Source organism: Plectropomus leopardus, chromosome 15 (assembly GCF_008729295.1).
Source record: "Plectropomus leopardus isolate mb chromosome 15, YSFRI_Pleo_2.0, whole genome shotgun sequence".
Taxonomy (NCBI): Eukaryota; Metazoa; Chordata; class Actinopteri; order Perciformes; family Serranidae; genus Plectropomus; species Plectropomus leopardus.
Genome location: NC_056477.1, coordinates 23,242,074 through 23,263,356, shown reverse-complemented (window position 1 = coordinate 23,263,356; position 21,283 = coordinate 23,242,074). Strand labels below are relative to the sequence as shown.

The 21,283-nt window shown below is 39.3% G+C and overlaps 1 protein-coding gene across 1 annotated transcript in view; it reads left to right on the top strand.

Moving 5' to 3' along the window:
• Positions 1-12,225: 12,225 nt before the first annotated feature.
• Positions 12,226-21,283, top strand: part of plpp4 (phospholipid phosphatase 4) — a 54,374-nt gene continuing 45,316 nt past the window's right edge. The window contains exon 1 of the mRNA XM_042502699.1: positions 12,226-12,314. Coding sequence (XP_042358633.1) covers positions 12,226-12,314 — 89 coding nt within the window. The remainder of the gene's footprint in view (positions 12,315-21,283) is intronic.

Below are 21,283 nucleotides of genomic sequence, written 5' to 3'. Positions count from 1 at the left end.
TGTATTCTTACCTAATGTGGAAATGGTTGTGGAATGTTTGCATTGTCACTGTCTGGGAAGAAAACATTTTTGTAGAGAGAATGAGAAAAATGGTTGAAAGGAGGATAACTTGTTGAAGGAGTAACTGAATGTGAGAGGAGGACCGCAGAGACGCTGTCTCTGGGTTTCTCAGTCAGTGGCCGGGTTGTCTGGGCTGCACAGTCGGATGGAGCTGGAAGACTTGTTGTCTCAACGACAGCTTCAGCAATGAACCATGAGAATGACCTTTGTAAACCACCCCAATATGACGTGTGTCGTGTAGTATGACTGAGGCTGGGGTGACTGGGATTTTACTCAGTTATACAAACCTTCTAGTGATCACATCACCATATCACCGCCTTTTAAAGCTTTCATATGTCCAAAAAAGTCATATTCTCACAAGTATTTCTGTGCTGAATAATAAATGCCTTCTAGGATACCGAGCCACATTATTTTCACTTCTGTGTGGTTTACTCTATATCATTCCCTTAAAAATATGTGAGCGGCATTAAAATATTGTACAAGGATTAAACCAAAGGCAAATACATCCAAAGCCCTCTTTTATGTGCAAAATTCAAAGCCTTCTTTGCTCTGATGACAACCTCACATGTGAGCACAGCTGCCTTAATGATGAAATATCCCTCAAACACTCACCTCTGATTCCAAAGTGCCACTTTCTGGCAAGAAACTGAAAACTTGCAGGAGTGTGTGACATGGATGCATAAATGAAACTTTTATGGTTTAAAGAAGTTATGTATATCAGTGTATGGATGACTCATTTCTGACATGAAAGAGCTATAATACAGTGAAATGATCTCGACACCTCTTGCATTTTAATGCCAATTGCACCCGCGTTGTGTGATGCCATACATTTTAAGTATCTATGATGTGTGTAATTTACGTGGCTTGTATGAGCATGCAGGACATAAATCACTTTAAAGCGCATAAAGAGCAGTAAGGTGACACTGTTTGCACTGACTGCGTCTTTAAAGCACAAGCGCATGACGCCATGCAGCAGGGAGAGCAATACATCTAGGTTGTTTTTTGACAGACTTAGTTGTGATAACAGATGGCAGGTTGGGCTCCCATGAATAACAAGGAGCACAGCAGACCCTGGCTTGTTTCTTTTAGAGTTGTATTAAAATTAAATTACTGTGAGCAGTTTGGCATGAAAGGAGAGAGCGTAATATGCTCAGAGGAGAGAAGACGCACAGCCGGAATAGCTGTGTGTAGCTGTGTTTGATGCTCATCCTGCTCTTCTTTCTCTATTTTACTTAATTACACACATGCTCAGGGATCCCATTCTTAATGGAGTTTCGCTCTCACTGGGGAGTTCAGATTAAAAACACACTTCTGTAGCAACTTTAATTGGACATCTCTGCAAACACGATACTGCTTTTATTTGCTTTTTGTTTTGTTCTTTATTTTACCCTATTTTCTCTCTGTCCCCGTGCATTCATCTGTTCATTATTAATCGTTTTTTGATACCTTAATCACACAGTCTCAAAAAAGTAAGAGGAAATATGAGAAAAATAGAAGGGGTGTGATGCTGTTAAGGTCCCCGATAAAGGTATGCACCGAAGAACACCAGGACGCCGTGAAGTGAAGCACGGCATTATTTTTTCCTCCGTGTAGAAATGTGTTAGCATACTTAATCTTCTTGATAAAGTTCACACTTGTTTCATAAATTAGGCCATAGCACTGTGCGTAATACATAATGCGCCGATCTATGCAGAAAACACTGTAAGTCTCAGTGCAGAAAGTGTCAGACATTATAAATCCTCAGAACTCAAATGAGCAACTACATGCTCCTGTGACCGGCTGAAGGTAATAGCAGTCATCAGCGACCTTTAACAGAGTTGTATATTATCACGGAGCTGAGGTAGGATTTAGTACTTCCTCTAATTAAGTTAGAGGATCGTATCTTTTTTTTCTCCACAATAGATCTCGCCCTATCACATTTCGCAGTGGCTAACCGAATTTGAAAAGGCGGCCTAGCTGTAACAATTGTAATCACTCATTTCTCAGAGCACTTCACTTTAGTGTTCTTAATTTATGTCCCTCTTTTCCCTATCTCCTAAACCTTTATTTTCTCCTGGCTCTCATACCACAATAACTTCTCATTAATGGGACTCTACATATACTGTGAGGCAAAAATATGCTTTCAGACAGAGAAAAAAGTGACAAGAATTCACAGAAACACAGATTATGGATGTGTCATATAGGAAGTATTGTGCAACTATTTACATTTTACGTACAGTAATTGTAATTTTAATGAATATGTTTCAGTCATATTGTCTGATTACACCTCTGCTTTTGCCCTTGCAGAGGAAACTATGAGAGAAAACAAGACAGTCAAGGCCAATCTGTCCCCTAGATTTTCTGTTAAATACTGAATTTTTTTTGTATTCTAAAAACATTTAATGCAAAATGTGATTCTGGATTATGTCCCCTGGTGTCATTTTGTTGTAGTGTAGGATGTGCTACATTTCCATACACAAATCATGAAAGGTTAAATGGTGGGTGTAAAAAAAACACAGGACACAGGCCTAGAGACTGGAATTTACATCCTGAGTCCCCCGTGGTTTAGTCAACAAAAGCTCTTTGTTTGAGGTTAAGGAAAGGTGGTGGTGGTGATAATGAGGTTAATGTTAACATATTGTGTTTTTAGTGCTGTAAAGTCACTTTTGGCACTGTCAGTATTTACCAGGGCCAACAGCTTTCCCTTACCTTAAAGAGACAGTTCTTCCCATATCAGAATACATATTTTTTCCTCTTTTTTAGTCCTATTTTCAGTCTAGATTGTTTTGGTGTGAGCTGCCGAGTGTTGGAGTATCGGTCGTAGAGATGTCTGCCGTCTCTCCAAGATAATGGAACTAGGTGGCACTTGGCTTGTGGTGCTCAAAGCGCAAAAATAAAAACATATTTGAAAAAGTCAACAGCAATGTCTCTTTCCAAAAACATTACCTAGTTACTCAACATAATCTACAGACCATGTTGTGAGCAGTTTCACATAGGAACTATTTTCTTTCTGTCAAAATACACCTGCCAATCGAATCACTGCCCAGAAGGAAGCGTAACACTACAGCTCAGCTGAGGATGCAATTAATAACTTCATCTCGCATTTTCAAGAACAAAAGTCTCTCATATATGAGTAGATGCACATGTCCTTCTGCACGGTGGTATGGTTGGCAGGTGTAGTTTGGTAAAGAAAATAGCTCCTACAGGAAACTGCTCACAACAAGGTCTGTGGATTATCTTGAGTAAGTGGGTCATGATTTCTGGAAAGAGACATTACTGTTGATTTTTTTCAAAATATGTATTTTTGATTTTGGGGTGAACTGTCCCTTTAACCAAGTGCTGTGACTTCCTGAACAGAACCATAAAAACATTTAATCTTTTCATTGCATTGCAAGGGCGGTCATTTTCAGGCAAGTAATGACACTGATACATTTAGTGTCAACATTTTCCAAAAAATATGGTATATCTATTTCTCCTTATGTCAAGAAGAAGCCCTGTCTCCCAGAAATTACGTTTATATAGAACATAACGGTAGCTCCTCGCTCACTCCTTTAAATGTGATCAGCAATTACATTTGCCACCACAGTGTAATTGAAAAAGCAATTCAGTAATATATAAACATCATTTCTGGGGCACAGGGTTGCTAGGAGACAGAGGAGGGTTGATCAGGGAGATGTCAATCACATCGCGGCTTAAGTGAAAACACCTGTGTGGCTTTACAATGACTGTGTAGAGGCTTTAAAGGGATGATATAATACTAGCTCAGTCAGAGTCACTTACCTCTTTGTGTAGCTGAGTCACAGTGAAAAATGTCAGGCTGTAATGGCCACGCTGTACACCTGCATGACTATGATTGGACATTACCAAGCAGCTGGTGATGAGACAGTAACCGTGAAGCATGAAACAGTTGATTGTAGCACATTTGTGGCATTTGAACAATGAGCAACATGTAAGGGCAAATTATGTGATTATAAAGCATTTCCCTGTTGTCCTCATGGATCAATAGTGGGGTTGCTTACTGTATGTTAAACATACACTATATGGTTGTAACAGGTCCCATAGAGAGTATCAGCTAGGTGAAGTGGCCGTTAAGTCGTGGAAACCAGATGTAGAATCACCAGCAAAGAGTTGGCTCTGTACTCAACAACAAAGTGCAGCCCTCGGTAAATCAATACATTTTCTTACTCAACAAGAAAGTGCATCTCAGGGATGAATCAATATATTTTCTCTCGGCCTTGTTTTAAGAAAGTATTTAGAATCCACTTTAAAATCCCAGTGATTTTTTTATTTTTTTTGCTTTAGGTGCTTAAGAGATTGATCAATGACAAGAATCTCATTCCAAGCAATAATAAGCTTGGTTTATTGGTGAAGCTGCAGCATCTGATAGAATTATACAAAGATAGGATGGAGCGGTTCATAGTCATGCTGTGATGTGAGCATACCTGTACGCATGCTGAGTGTAAATGTAGCATCTAAATGGCTGCATGAAACATGGTGAAAAAAATATACATAATGCGCTTAAACAGCAAACATACACACACATAAACAGGCACTCTGAACGGTAATGTCACTGCAGCTCTGATTCATTTTCTCTCATTCTCTCAAAGACAAGTAATTTATCCACCCAGAAGTAAAGCCCTCTCTGCAAAAGCCATCCAAGAACTTGCATTACAATAAGGCGAATGGATGACACTGTGACAGAGTCACAAATCAAATAAAACCACAGTAGGCCCCCGAACAGACAAAAAGAGCTGCATGAATATTCCTATTCTTGTCGCAGTTTAATATTTCATCACTGTGTGTCACTTTCAAAGGCATAACTAATTGCTGACATTAATTACTAATTTCACTGATGGCATTAGCACTGATAAGTGTGATGATGATCGGATTAGTCAAGCTGTATTATGCTTAAAGACCAAGAGCAAGATCGTGAGTATACAAAAATGGGGGCCGGTGAAAGGCAGTGGTGGAAGACATACTACCAGCAATGCCACAGTGTAGGAATAGTGTTGAAATAGTTAATCTCATGTGTAAAAAATTGTACTTAAAGGTTCAGCGTGTGTAGTTTAACGGAATATATTGGCATAAATGGAATATAATATTCTTAACTATGCTTTCTTTACTGTATAATCAACTAAAGCTAAGATTCGATGTGTTTTCGTTACCTCAGACTGAGCCGTTTGTATGTACATACGGGGCAGGTCCTTTCCCATTAAGTCCACATTGTTGTTTTTACAGTAGCCCAGAATGGACAAACCAAACACTGGCACTTGATAGGGCCATTTGTGTTTCTGGTTGGCCTTAGTTCTTTTGCACGTTTGGCAAACAGGGGATGTTCCAGTTCTGCAACCTTAATGCTAAATGCCACCAAATCCTACCCATTAAACCTTGAAATAAAGTACAAAAGGATAAGCATTATACTATTATACTACTATATTATACTACTATTACACTACTTTAGTACCTAAAGTGAAAGTGCTGATTATGCCGAATGTCCCATTTCAGAAAAATGTTAATTATATTATAATTATTAATTTACTAATGTGTGTATCGCTAAACAACTAAATTGCTTGTGGGTATGTTCAAAATAATACATTTAATTTTAAAGAAAATAATAAGAGTCTTATTCCAGAGTGGGCTTAGATATTCTATCTCCTGAAACATTATGAATTATTACAGATCGCATTATGTATTACTGACCACACACAAGCTGTGAAAAATGTGGGAACAACTGCTGCATTGGTATTCAGACTATATTGCCATGCAGCCTCTGTAACACACATCCAGGACTATAGCTCTAGGGAAATAACAGCACCCCATGAGAACAAAACTGAAAGATTTTTAATTTCACTTTCTAAATGGCCTTGGTGACTCACCACAGGTGTGTCGCATTCTCCTAGTTGGTTTAGCAGCTGAGACTGAAACTTGCTAAGTGAGGTTATTTTGTGATGTAGTGAACTGACTTTTTATACTGAAATCAACAACCGTCTGCATGTTGTCACCCTCTCCTGCCACTAGAGGCAATTGTTATGTTGTGCTGCAGCAGTTGTTGTTGAGAAAGCCTGCTGTTTTGTAACCACTGCATTACCAGGCTGGTGCTGTTGGTCATAATACAATACGCAACGTGACACACACACACACCATCTGCTGTGGTTTAAACAGACTTGACTTTGTTCACTAGGACAGATGCAAACTGATCAGAACTGCTTAACAAAGAAGTGTTGATTATATATTAATACAGTGAGTTTTGTGTTTTACTTAAGTAATTGGGAAATTGGGAAGATTTGTTTTTAAAGCAGCACTTTAACTTGATAAAAAATATATTAATTTAAAAAAACATAAAGGAAGTCCATAATAAAGAGATACACAAAAGAAAAAATGCATTTTTCACCATTCTCACACTAAGGTGTTGTCTTTTTTTGTCCAGGTTAAATAGAACATTTGGAAATGTGACAGTAGGTCAAACACATTGCTGATTGACCATAGTATCTCTATTTTTCTCTTAGAGCTGACAGCCAACTAAAAATATGGTCCATTGTGCATTGAGTAGGAACCAGTCAGGGCCAAGATGACTTAAATGTCAAGCCCTCTACAGGTTTTTCTGTCTCTCTGCTGCCAATCAATAGGCTTGAGTGTTGGGCCCAGAGAAAAATCTGGCCACGGACTGCTTCACAATTTATGAGAACTTTTGACAGATGACATTTTAATCTCAACGCGGTCGGGTCCACTGAAGCTCTTTTTCATCTTAAATGAAACCACCTTGTCTTATTACAGGCTGTCAAAGGTTTGGTCAGACAAAAGGGAGGAGGAGTATGTTTTAGCAGAACAGGTCACTGCTTTTATTCCGATTAGGCATGGGACCATATCAAAGAATTTAATACCACAATTATAAAGGCAAAAGAGTTTCACAATATTAGCCTGATAGTCATCAAAATTTTCTTTAAACACTTAAAATTGCACCAAAATATACTGGAATCATTTGCTTGACATTGTGTTAAAAAGATTTCTATTGCATCACAGATAAGACAAACACAGTTTTTTAGTATATTCTTTTCAGTGAAAAATAAATCTCAAAAAGTAAAAGCTTGCATTTATTTGTATCACATCTTTAACACATGAAATATTCCGATGCTTAATTAAGACAAAAAGAAATTATGATCAACTCCTTGTGAGTGTTGCTATCATGATCCACAGTAAAACTGTATATCGTCCCACTCCTGATTCTTATTTACAGATGTTGAATGTATAAGTTAAGTGTCAAAACAAGTTACGACAATTTGTAAGCAGATTAAACCTGTTTCAAGCCACACAATTTGTGTGCTGATTGTTGAATTCTTTAATATTGTGTCAACTAGGATCTCAAACCAATTATTCACCTAAAACGTATATTTTTTTCCCAAACCAAACTGTTATTAATCAACAGCTCACAGGAATGAAATTTGGACTTGTGTGTTTAATTCCAGTGAAATGGTTTATTGATCTCTCCCTACTTTGGCTGGTTTAAAGATTCCTCTCACAGACAGTGATTAAAACAGAGCCTAATACCAAAATAAATGGTATTTAACACTCTGGCTGATATTAGCTGCTGCAGCTCAATGTCAGCCTACTTCAAAACAACTTACATAGCACTGCATTATTCCTTTAGAGTAATGATTCCCACTCTTTTAAGCTGTGATCCTTTAATGTACAGCAATTGTGACTACTCATCACAGACTACATGAGGAGTGCTGTTCCTTCCCTTACTTAGTCTACTGTTTCTATTGATTATCTGCAGAATTCTCAAGGGGCAAAACTATACAGTATTAAACAAACATATTATAAATGATAAAAGAAAGCTTAGAAAAACATCATTATTTTTTGTAGAATTTAAGGTCTACTTTTAACAAGTTGCTTTGTGGAGCATAATCTATGTTTCTGAGCAATTGCCTTTCATACTAATATTTATTGGTACTTGTTGGATGTGGTGGCATAACGGTAATGCTGCAGAACTGAAACGTCCGCTGTGTGCCAAGCATGTTGGAGAACTACAGTGGCTGACACAAAAAACACTATCTTAAACCAGTGTTTGATTTGTCCCATCTGGACTCATTCGAGACTGATTCTTAGGTCACAAAAACACAACAATTCTTATTTCCACATGATTTTAAACTAATGGAAAAATACTTATGGCTATTAGACTTACATACCATTTATGCCCCCATATCCTACACATTGGACTTTTAAAATTACACTTAAATTTTGACACAAACACCACATTTTACCTTTTAAATATGAAACACTAAATACTTAAAGAAGTAAACACACAACTGCTGAATCTAGCACTCTGAGATATTTTACTGCCAAAGCTTTACTTGGTCTGGTATGCCCAGTAGCTCATGGTGGCCAGTGTTAGCAAACGTTGGCTAATGTAAGCTAAATTACGAAGTCTGTTTACAGACTTTATGACTCTTTGACATTTTTGTTACAGTTGCATAGCATTGTAGGTAAATGCTAAAATGTAGTTTAGCGTTAGCATTTACCCCTTGATTTGCTAGCTGTCAATCATGATGTTAACCCCCCTTTTATAGCATCAAATAACTACTTAGAAACGAACTTATCAGAAAAATCAACACTTCAACAAGCATCAACTTGATCTTACATTGAAGATGCCAAGAACACAAAACATCAGCTTCATGAAGGTTCACTTACACTAAATAAAATGACAAAGATTTCTGAAGGATTAACACTTTTTCTGTGGAATGCCACATTGATAGATGATGCCAACCATTCAGAGTGATGCAATATGTCTCTCTCCACTTTGGGGAGTTGTTTGATCGACTGAAAGCTGGCAATTCTTGCTCAGCTGATTCAAATTTTTAGGGACTAATAATATAACTCCAAGAATAAAACACAAAATGAGTTACTTTACCCTTAATTGGGGTACAAAAACTATACTACAACTTAATTTTCCATGTTCTGACACATCACTTTTTTTTTTTTTTTTTAGATAGATGCCTGATTTAGTCCCAAATACAGCGCTCAGCAAAGGAGTATGTTATCACGTAGAAGCATTACACAACAGCATCAAACTTTACACCCCCCTAGGTTGATCAGCATGTAAAAATGCTGCCCACATACTGATATAACTCTGTACATAAACCACGAATGAGAGATGTTTTCAAATAAAACCTAGCCCAAAGTGTAATAAGGAGAGATGTCCAATAAAGCCAAGAACTCAGGGAGCAATGGACTATCCGTCCGAAGCACGATGAGTCACTCTGTCGCAGAGGATATCCTCAACGGTGGAAAATACATGCACCCATAGGTGATTAGGAGCACTTTGTAACGATGCACTGAACCTTGATTTATTACTATACGACCTATTTTAGAGTTCGCCATATGTTTAAACTTGCAGTAAAACTACAACCTCGGGAAATGTGACTCATAGTCTTCACCGCAGAGACAGAAAAAGAACTCAAGAGGTAGGTCAAGGAGATAGAATATTAAAAACGTGATGATGAAACAAAATAAAAGAAAAAAGATGAAAAGGCCTTTTCATGTGGTTCTTGCATGTTCGACAACAAATAAGAAGTAAGCATGGTATTAGCAGGAGAGAGCAAAGCAATCTTTTTCTCTGTCCTGTAACTGAGTGTTTACGTAGCCCTGTGCAGATACTCACAAAGGTCTGGAGAGCCTCTCTGACCGGAGTGAATCATCTGAATCAAGAGTACCCTGATGCTGCGAGGTAAAAACCATGTTGATAGCTTGTAATAAACACGCCACGCTCTCTAATAGCTGAAAAGTCTGATGGCTGCCAGAAAGCTTTGAAGTAAGATCTCACCTCCTAACCTCCCACCATTTCCCGTCTCCTTTTGTTTTGTTTTGTTTTGTTCTTATTAGGGAGCTGGCAAAGACTTCAGGCACATCACCCAGAAAGCTCCAGTATGATATAAAGGAAAACATCAAAACCCCCTGCTGTCTACCTATGCATGTATAGGCCTACGATAATTTATCTTTGTTATACGTCACTAACAGGATGCCTTGTTAACCAGAAAGAATGCACAATTTCTAAATTGCATCCCAGCTTCCAGCTTGTCAAGCTTGTGACCTAGAAAGGCAGCAAACAAGTTTTTGGGTCAGGAGCTTTTTTTTCCACAATGGTCTCTCCCTCTCTCTCTCTCTCAAGCACACATATAGGCCTACACACAGAGGCGAATCCTGGACTGGCAGGTAATGCAGGAAGGCCAGTTTTAGAAGGCATCAAATATTCATGTTTGTCTATGAAGTGCTGGCCAGGTTTCCTGGCCTGCAGGTGTGCTGCTGCCTCTGCTCCTTTGTCATTGTCTGAGTTGCAGACCCTGAGGTGCTGGATTCTGCATAGTGGTGTGACTGAACTATACGGGGGGAGCCAGCGGTGAGCAGGGCTCCCCGGAACTGGCTGTCTTCACGTGCAACAATGTAATATCACGTCAGGCTGAGAGTTCATGCCTAATGCCTCCAGCCGATGTTACAATGTTCAGGTCAAGAACACCTTCAGACCTGAGTGCTCCTCTGCTTCGTTTATGTCACATTTACTATGAGTGCTTCTTTTTTTATGCACTGTAAAATCTGACAGGGTGAATTTACTTTAAAAAAATCAAGGAAGGGGTGCCGACTAGCTCAGTTGGTAGAGCGGGCGCCCCATGTACTGAGGCTGTGTCCGCGCTGCAGCAGCTGGCGGTTCCGTTCCACCTTCGGCCCTTTGCTGCATGTCATCCCCTCTCTCTCATTTCACGCTTCAGCTGTCCTATCCATAGACTGTATATAATGATGGCTGACACACCCCCACTTAGCCCCGCTATGGTTAAGTGAAGTTAAAATATCTGAGATATGGGTGTTGCCATCTTGTGATGGTGATGTCATTGAGAGCTGGAGTCTGCGCAATAGCGATGTCCCGCCAAAACACCTGTGCAACCAATCGTGAGTGCTTCATTGAATGCGAGCGCATGGATAGGTAAACACAGCTTTCAATCATGGAAAATCCCCTTTTGTAGAACTGAATAACTCATTTAAACTATCATAAAAACACTTCAAATGAAAAAAGTAAGCAAATATAACTGTTAATCTTAATCACATTTATTATATCTGTTAGTTATATCTTATATAACCGTTGATTTTACATAAATTTAAGTTGTATTTAGTTGAGTTGTGAAGTTGTTGCAACTTAAAAAATGGCATGATTTATTAAATCAATCTTCAGTTTTAGCAACTTCAGTAAGCCAAGTTTACTGTGCTATATATCTGCATTCTGCTGGTTGCAAACTAGTCAATCATATTTGCATTTTCTGTTAACAAAACTCGCAGATCTCCTAACTTCATCATTACCATAATCATAGTTAAGTCAGGCTAACTTGATTTACTGGAGTTGCTGACACTTAGGAAGACTAGGATAATTCCAATTGTCACATTTTTAAGTTGCAATAACCTCACAAAATTAGTAAATACAGATCATTTTTGATTAAATTTAACAATTAGATATAATGTAAATGTAAATGAAGACTAAAGGTTATATTAACTTTTCTTTTGAAATCGTTAGTGGTGTTCCAAAAACTTCTAGTCATTGGAGTCTACAAAGTGAAGCTGAGAGGATAAAGACAGACAGACAGACAGAGAGGGAGACAGAGAGGGAGACAGAGAGAGAGACAGAGAGGGAGACAGAGAGAGAGACAGTGGGAGAGAGAGAGAGCTAGAGACCCACTGTGACTCCACACACACTCGCCGATGCTCACACTCTCACACTCTGCCTTTACTTTGCTGTCTGTCTCCCGTCACTGTCCCCCTCACCACTCACCCACACCTCTAATGTTTCCCATATTCTGCTCTCAAAACTCCAAACCAGTTTGAGTAATTGATGGAGTGGAGGACTTTTACTCGGTAGAGCTGTCCGCAGCAAGAGTTGCATTAAAGACAAACGCCCGAGGGGGTTTGAAACAGACGGGAGAGCAGCGGAGGCAGGCGAGAAGGAGAAGGAGAGGAAGAAGAAGGGGGTAGACTGCTTCAGGTGACCGAGTCGCGATGGAGGCGCGCGGCATGCGTGATTGAGGAGCACCGCTTCTGGAGAAAAAAAAAAAAAGAAGCGCTCGCTTTGTTGAGGTGGATTACAAAGTGAATAAGCATCAGAACTGACCGCCTTTGTCTCGATTTCACTTGACGGATTATCTCACAATCATGAACGTGTCGCCCCCAGACCGCAGGAAAAACGTGCGCGAGCTGGCTTTGGAGATTGGCATCCGAGTTCTGCTTTTCGGAGTTTTTGTGTAAGTAGAGCCTCGAGATGCTGAGTTTTTCTCTGAAAAATCCTACATTGTGTGCTCATTTAGTTTCACTCTCTCTGTTATCCATGTGGCTTTACATGCTCGAGACAGTGAACTGCTGTATTTAGGTTCATTTGCCGCGGTGTGGTGCTGGACGGTCCCTGTGTTGGAGCCGCAGTTCATGTGCAGATCACTGCTAAACGACTAGGACAGCAGACAGACGCTGCGTTAACAGGTTGCAAAAAAAAAAACCAAGTTGAATATTCGGCACCTTGTGTCATATGTCAACGTATCACCATTCTTTGATAACACTCAAATCATATCTTATATCACAATGGCAATTTCTGCCTGATTAGAGATGGTTAGAGGGAGACAGAGGCAGCTCCTTTGACCACTCCACAAGACACAGACAGTGATCTAAGGGAAGCCCACAGTGGTATCACATCTGTGCTCAGTCATTTCTTTGCAGCATGACACTATGCCCAGCCTTCAAAACTCACATGAATTATTAATTGTTTGTCTAGCCTGGAGGTAGTAAGCCTTGTTTGCATCATGATTATGTCATTTATTGACTTTCCTTGATGTGATGATAGCCTCGGGTCTTGTTATCTGGAATGATTCACCTTGCTTTTGCTTTTTTTTCCATATGTGGGAGAAAAAAAAGAGTCAAAAATCAGACTCTGACTTGACCACTGCCTGCATAGCATGTGTATATTATCGTTAATATCTTTCCTTAGCCGAAGTAGCCCAGCTCTATGTGTGCTGCTGTCACCCCCTAAAGAGGATTATGCAGCCAAGAAGAGTCTGATGCTGCATGTTAACAGTGTTAGACGTGGGGGGGGGGATTAGACCAAAGCATGAAACATGTCAGAGTGGAAGCATTGGACTATTGCACTGAAGCCTCCTGTTGTAGCCCTTTTTGTGTGTGAGGCTGCAGGATTCACATTTATAGCTGATTTGTTATTGCGAATCAGTGCCGGAGGCCACATAAGAAGCAATTTCACACAATATCATCATCATCAACTATAAGTGCTGTATTCTGCCATTGAAGCCCCTGTCACAAAGTCCTTCCTCGCTGTAATGAATTGAGTTTTACTCCCTATATTCCCTCCTCGCTGCACGGAGAGCACGCTAAAGGCTAATAAAGTGTTTGTAATGGGGCCCCATCACTAAACTTGATCTGTTTTATACTTACAGCAGAGCCCTTTATAAGTACAAATAAATTTGCTTTCACAGCCAAGTTAACATCTTCTAATGAACATTAGGTGTGTGTGTGTGTGTGTGTGTGTGTGTGTGTACTATTGCATTGTATAGTATCGCAGTATTTTTGCATGGCATTATTGGTACATGGACGCCAAGTGTATACATTTTTTATTATATAAATTATTAATATTACAAATACAAAATAAACTACAGTAGCCCACTAGAATGATAAAATCAGTTTACCTTTTCAGTCCACTTGATACATTTTGCTGAAATAAAAATGATAGATGCACGGACTGAAAACTTTTATTAGATAAAAGAGAGCTTGACAAAATTAACCACTGGGGACACAATATGCAGTTGGAAAAGGTTAGAAATCATATGTTATTGCAATGTATGTTATTGCAATACTTACACTTAGCATATTGCAAAACATTTAAAATCGCAGTAATATTGTTTTTGACTTAAGTATCATGATAATATCGTATTGTGTTGCCTCTGGTGATTCTCATATGGTTATCAAATACTTGTGACAAAAATATGCCATGGTTGGCAGGATATATTACAGTTTTAAAATAAGCTTTATTGTCAAAAAGGACATCAGTGCACTGAAACAGTAAACTTCACTAGGAATTAGATCATTCTGAATTATTCAAAGCATCTGTCTCTGCAAAATGTTCTGCTAAAAATAAACTTTTCATATTGTGCATAGCGGACAAGATATAAGCCGACACTTGTATATCTGTGATGGCCCAATATAAATAGTGATTTATCGGTCATACTGATTCGTCAGCGTCATACCTGCATTGTATATTGTGCAGATTTGACAGAGAGGTGACACTGTTTCATCGTGACTACATGGGTAGTTGGGATTGGATAGCGGTGAAAAAAAGAGCTATGAAAGACTAATTAGATCCATAATTCCATAATGTAGTTAATTGTACTTTTTTTTATTAAAGCTCTAAAGAAATCAGACAAAAAATGGGCTTTAAGCTTCAGAGAGTGTGCCTTTTTATTTGACAGCAAAGAACAATCATATCTTTTGACAGAGAACATTTGGTCTCATACATTTCTTTGAGACCAGCAGTAATTGTTGTATTGGACTATCTCTTTTCCTGGCAGATCAGAGAGAGCTGCTCTCCGGCCCTGTGGGGCAGCAGTCTGCTGTTCTTGTCTCACCTCCAGGCCTGAGGTGAGGGCAGGATAATTGGGGTCAACTAGAATCAGTCGTTTTCTTCACTAGAGGTGTAACGGAGAGTTCTGAGCTATTGCCTTTTATGTCTGTTGTTCCACGTAGATGCAATATATACTGCGGTATCATCTTGGGAAGGGAATGGCAGCCTTATCAGTGCATGTTTACCAATAAGATGTAGCGATCATGTTATTTCCTTGCTTCATTGCTTAGTTAAAACCTCACTCCTCCCTTTAGAATTTCATCTTATTGTTTTCTGTCTCTGCAGCTCAGTATTAAATGTGACTAACTGAAAGGCAAAAAAAGTAATTTGTCGTTCATATCCCCTCATACTTGTGAACATGTATCGAGGGATGCTGGAAATGAATGAATTAATGCTTTAGTTTGGGCTAATAAGCAGATATAAATGCATCAGAGGTGTCTTTAATCAGAGATCACACATGCAAATTCTGTCATTCTTTTTGTCTTTGATTCTGATGAAATATTTCTCACTGTAACACCAAAATATATTGGAACTTATTCCTCAGTGCATGACTGGTCACCCACACAAACTGTTCGTGCTTTTCTCCGCCACACACTGAACCACGTCGTTTCCTACGGGAGGACATTTTAAACCTAACGTGCCCTGAATTCCTTTCATTATTCACATCCAAATTTTGTCAAAGATGATTAGCCTTTGAGGGAACATTACTTTTTATTTGCCCTTGCTTGCCAAGCTGCCTGTCTGTTCCAGGCCTCGGGGGGTGCACTGACCTTAGCGACGGGCCAAGTGTGTGAAATCAGGTCGACCCTGCACTATCAAACAGCTAATGCCATGCAGTCAACATAGCTCGGTGGCCACCCAAGAAGTCACACCTCTTCCTCGAGTAAAGCAAAAAGTTCAATCTAAATGGAAATAGATCTTTGACATTTAACAAAAATGGAAGGAAAAAAACCAACCAAAAAACGAAAGCTGGAAACGGAATCACAAAAAAGATAAAGTTCTTTTTCTTCTGCCGTTAGCTGCTCAACAAAGAAGGAGAGGATAATGATTTTGGTGCTATTTCACTTTCCTTGTAATCCCGAGCAAAACAAACAAGAGCTCAGACAAATACCAAGAAGTCATTTCTTCCTTGAGTGGCTGTGCGGCAGAGATCATGTCCTCAATCAATCAGCACAACTTGAAGTTTCTAAGTGTTTGCTCCTCTGCTCAGAGTTGGACACTTGAATAGGCAGATGAATTTTGGTAAATACGAGAATGCTTGCTCAAGGGAGATCAGGGGAAAAAGCAAAGAGGACACAGGGAAATAAGAAAAAAGAGCGATGGGAGATAAGATGTAGGACATGCAGTTTGGAGGATCTAGATTGTTTTGAGATTTTAAAGATTAAAACCTGAGGCACAGGGAATCGCAAGGCACCAAAACCACTCTGAGAACTCTCTATCAGTGTAATCTAAAAGCTTAGTGATGGAGCGATTGGTCAGAGAAGAGGGCAGCTGATCTATTTGCTGATGTACGCAACAAAAAAAGAATAGTTTTGTGCCAAAGGTAGCAATTTGTTCATAAAATGAATCGACTCTTTAGTTGCAGAGAAATATAGTGACTGAGGAGGAATTTGGTTTATTACATGAATTTGCATTGAAGCGTGCCAGAATATGCTAATATTAGAAGAGCTAAAGACCCCCTGACACTGATCTGATCTTGGAATTTTAAGGACAATAATATAGCCGTTGTCAAATGAGTTTAACACCGTGTGCTTTAAAACAACAGTCATATCTCAAAACAGAGTCGGGCTCACTGCATATCAGCCTCTCCTCTCAGAGGAGCAGCCCTGGGATACAGCCCAGAGCCTTGGCAAGTCTCAGAAAGCCATGTGAGATGTTGGGGAAGAGGAGAATGTCAGGACTGTTTAAGAATAAGGGGATTGTTAAGCATGCATGTCAATGATGGGGGCTCTTTCGTTCTGGTTTTGATGAGAAAATCTCTTTGTGGATTGGTTACAGTGTCATCAGGGCACACTGTCTCTGCTGTTGACATGGAAAAAAGCACTAGGAGAATGTGGTTATTTCTGTTATGGTTATTGGATTGATGATAATTTTGTTTGATGCTCAATTTCAGATTCATACTTGTATTTTGGGTTTCTGGTAGAGCATGTTTACATGCTTTAATGTTCAAAAAAAACTTCATTTTTCCTCATAGTGCCAAGTGCATAGCACCTGTCTCTTTAAGACCCTCCCTGAAAAAAGCCTAGTCTACTTTGATTGGTCAGCGTCTTCGCCTCTTGTGGCTTCTCTCTTCTGTCTCTGCGCTGTCCCTGCAGCCGGGGGAATTACAGGCAAGGCAAGGCAAGGCAGCTTTATTTGTATAGCACATTTCATACAGAGGGCAATTCAAAGTGCTTTACGCAGTAATAAAAGATAAAAACATAGTAAAAGATACAGATTTACAATAAAAGAGAAAGAGATGAGATATACAAGGTGAAATCAATCACTAAATGATACAGTAACAAAGTTTAGTTGCAATTTTTACCATGAATAATTAATGATTACATAAATGCTTCAAAGCCAGACATGATCCGGATGGAAAATGATCTGAAATCAGGGATAAATTAATAATATCTGCGACCAAGTTTACATGTCTTCCTGATGTTAGCATGTAGCTATATGTAGCAATGTGCTTTCCCACGGGGAATGACTAAGAGTAATAAAGCAGCATAAAAACTTCTAAACCAAACTTTCCGCAGCGGATTATGTTCCAGCAGGAGTATGGTCCAAAATGTTTCCCTGACATTAGCATGTTGCTACATGTAGCAGAGTAGTCTATGTAATGTAAGCACTTGCAACAGCATGCTTGGAGCAGATGACCATATGAAAAACAAACTGACAAAAATACAAGAATATGAAAAGACTGACATCAGCTTTCCTCAAAATTGAAACAATGTAGGAAACAGTCGTAGTCAGAACAACCTGCAGCCTCTTACAGGAATTACTTGGACATATTTGAGTTAATTTTTTGCTTTGAGCCTTTATTTTGTGACAGGACAGCTTAAGTGCAGTTATGCATTGGCAGAAAAAAAGGAAAGACATAATACATAACAGGAAGTGCAGTTTCATAGTACAACAAACAGTTAGGAGGTACTTTGTCAGATATACAAGAGCAGCTGGTATGTCTGTTTACAGTGTAGCCAAACAACTTGTGTTTTCATATAAAATCGGTCAAAAATAAAAGCTAACACAAGAAGTTTTCCATACAATGGGGCACAGTGGAGTTGGGTGTGTGTGTCCTCTTTGTTTCGTTTGCAAACATTAAAAATGATTTGCTGACAGTCAAATTTAAAGCCCTACAATGTACCGTGATTCATAATGCAGCTATAGGGAACTAGGAGATTTTTTTTTTTTTTTTTTGCCTTCAGGGCTGAGGCTGATGCTTCACTTTACCCAGCAGGCTGGAAGCAGAACACAGTGACTTTACCTGGCTCTTGAGGAGCTGCAGTGTTTATTCATTGACAAACTAAAACCTTCACTGTACATTTACTACCACTTGACAACTTTACAGCTAATTTCCTATCTTTTCCGGTCGCCAACAGCTGACTGCTCTCAGCGCAGCTACTGTCACTCTCACTCTCCCACACACTGAGCTCAGCAGGGTGAGGAAAGACGACGTCAGTCTCTCTGCATCTTCAGTTTACTGTCCCATATCTCGACCCCATATTTGCAAACAACAGCTGAAGTTAAAATTCTTTCACAAAACGATGTTAAATATCCTGCACATTTTTAAATGGGTAGATGGAAATTCAGGAGCTTTCTAAGCGGGTATACGGCATATACGTGTGTATCACGTAGACGTAGAAAGTGAACAGTGAAGTAGTTATCAATGACATAATATTGTGCTGGATTACATGCTGCATAATTTTCATGTATAGGTAAATCTCTAGTGCTTTGGCAGGCAATCTATACTCAGTGTGGGAATGACGGACTCTGCCACCACCAACAAAAAGTACAGTATATCATAAATCAGTTACAGAATTTAAATACATAGAATGACCTGCTGAGGAAAAACACTTTACCTCAAAAAGTGGGGTTTGCTGTCATGAAAATCTCACGTACATTTTTGTGATAACGTACAGACACTAAATTATTCCTATACATTATCCCAAGCTCCACTGACAGAAAAAAGGATCTTTGTAATATTTAAAATAGGATACAATTTATAGGAGGTGAAAAGATTGCCTGAGAGAAAATGATGCTCAGCCAAAGGCCATAGATGTGAGTGCCACTTTAAACATCGACTAAATGGTGTTAATATTAATCCCTGTAATCTGAAAAGGTTGCTAACACTGCTGATCCCCATCACCCAAAATAGGCACTCCACTCTGCAGCCCTGAAGCTTTAAGCGCTTTGTTTTACCTCACTGGTCTATATGGTTTAGTCCCGATGGCTCTTCCCATGGGCAAAATCTCAAAGCAAACAAGCTCAGTCATGCTGATTTTATGATAGCTATTGCAGTGGCAGAGAGCTGAAGGTAGGCCAATAGAATTTTTAACCACACATTTTTTTGTACGACCAAGAAAGGCACAGGAACACTGGAATTATATTTATCAGGTGGTGAGAAAGAGGACTTTTTCTGACTTATTCACAATGAATGTGACTCACTAGCTAGAGTAATGTGCTGTTTGTTTACTTTTTACTGCCTGCATGATTATTACTGCATATTCTCTTGCTTGAGTTTTTTTTTAATTTTGGCAGCCAACATCTGAGGCACTGAATCACAGGTCATCCAATTTGTAACCCTCATTATCTTGGAGATGAGGGGAAAATGGAGATTACGGGCTTGACATCTTACTGTGGCTGGAGGGACGTGGAAACACTTTCCGACTGGATGACGTTGACACAAATTGACCAGAGATGGAGGGAAAAGAGCGTGACCTCCAGGAATGTTCATGCATTGATCTTTTTTTTAAGGCAGGACATTGAGAACAGCCATTGTTGTGCTTGATTATTTAAAATCAACCTGATTAATTACTTTGTTCTTAAAGAAGCAGCTTTGGAAAAGCGGCAGGCTATTCAGAGACATCCAATTAAAGCAAACAAAAGGAAGATAACTCGACAAGTACAGGTGAAAGCACGAGGGAAAATACACCGACGGTAACAATGCAAGCTTTTGTAAAGGACTTGTGTGGTGCATTGGAATTTGATAAGTGGCCTTGGTGAAGACTTCTGTTGAAAAAAAGATTAATGGAGGATGGATGGAAAAATGCAAAAAACAGGAAAGGCCCAGGCAGAGAGGCAGATTTATGTAAAGAAAGGATGGACAGAGGATAGTCAGAGTGGATCTGTTTGTGTTTCGCAGAGGGATAGTGTGAATCAACAAACCCTGCGTGGTGCTGTGGCAGGAATAACCATTATTTAAATGAGAGCAGAGGCAGCTGACTATCACAGCAAGACCAGGGATTCCCTAACAGTCCAGTCTGTCACCGCTCTGAGCTACTCTGGCATTTCATTCTCCACAATCGTTTGATCAGCTCATTATGTCTCGCCGTCCCTGCTGTCATATCCAACCCCATCTCTTTATCCCTCCACGGGCGTCACATCACTCAGTGACTCTCCGTGTGTCCTTTTCACCATTTCTTCTTAAAGCGATAGAGTTTTCGCTGAGATTGCCTCGCGGGTCAACTTATCCATTAGATGATGAAAATTTACTGTGGGCAGAAAAATGATTCAGATAGATAATGTCTCAACTAGCGCTGGATGGATAGCCTTGAACATTTTTTTAGACATCCATGTCCCTCTGGTGATCTCTTCACTTTTTATCTTGCTCCATAATCGGGTCAAATTTTGTAATTTGTCCAAAACTTTGGTTTAGGACTAAATATAGCGTCTAGCATCTACCATGACACACCGAAAACAACCAATAAGGTCCAAGGATTCTCCAATGCAGCTGTCCGTTATGTCAACCACTGCTCGAGAACTTCTGTCAAACTGTCAAATTAGGCAGCACTAATCAAAAATAAATCCATTTGCCTGTTTCTTGCCTCAAGTGTTTTCAGAAAAAAATTTAAGTGTACTGTTTAGCTGTAAAATGAAAACAATTGTGACCTTGCCACCATGTTGAAGGTGTTTGAGCGATGCACCGAGCATTGCCGACCAAGTGGAGCAAACATTCTCGTTTTACAGCTAAACAGTATACTAAAATATGCTTCTGAAAACACCTGAGGCAGGAAATAGGCAATGCAGTAACAGAATCTTTATTCATATTTGATCTGCGCTGCTCAGTTTGACAGTTTGATGTGATTGACAGCTGTGTTAGAAACTCCTCAGGTCTGGTTGGTTGTGTTTGTTCATGTGCAGTAATGCTATTGTAACCAATGTAACTAGGCAAAGAAATATGATTTTTTGACAGATCATCTGTCTCCTGGACTACTGTGTGGATATTGTAATATAGTTTAATCAATTATGACAAAATGGTTTTTTTTCACCAACATTGGTGCCCAAAGTGAAAGAATAGCATGTTTTAGAGTAATATATGTATTATCTAACTGGATTACAATTATTGATGTGTTTATGTTTGATCATCACATATATGTTTCATATGGTAAGATG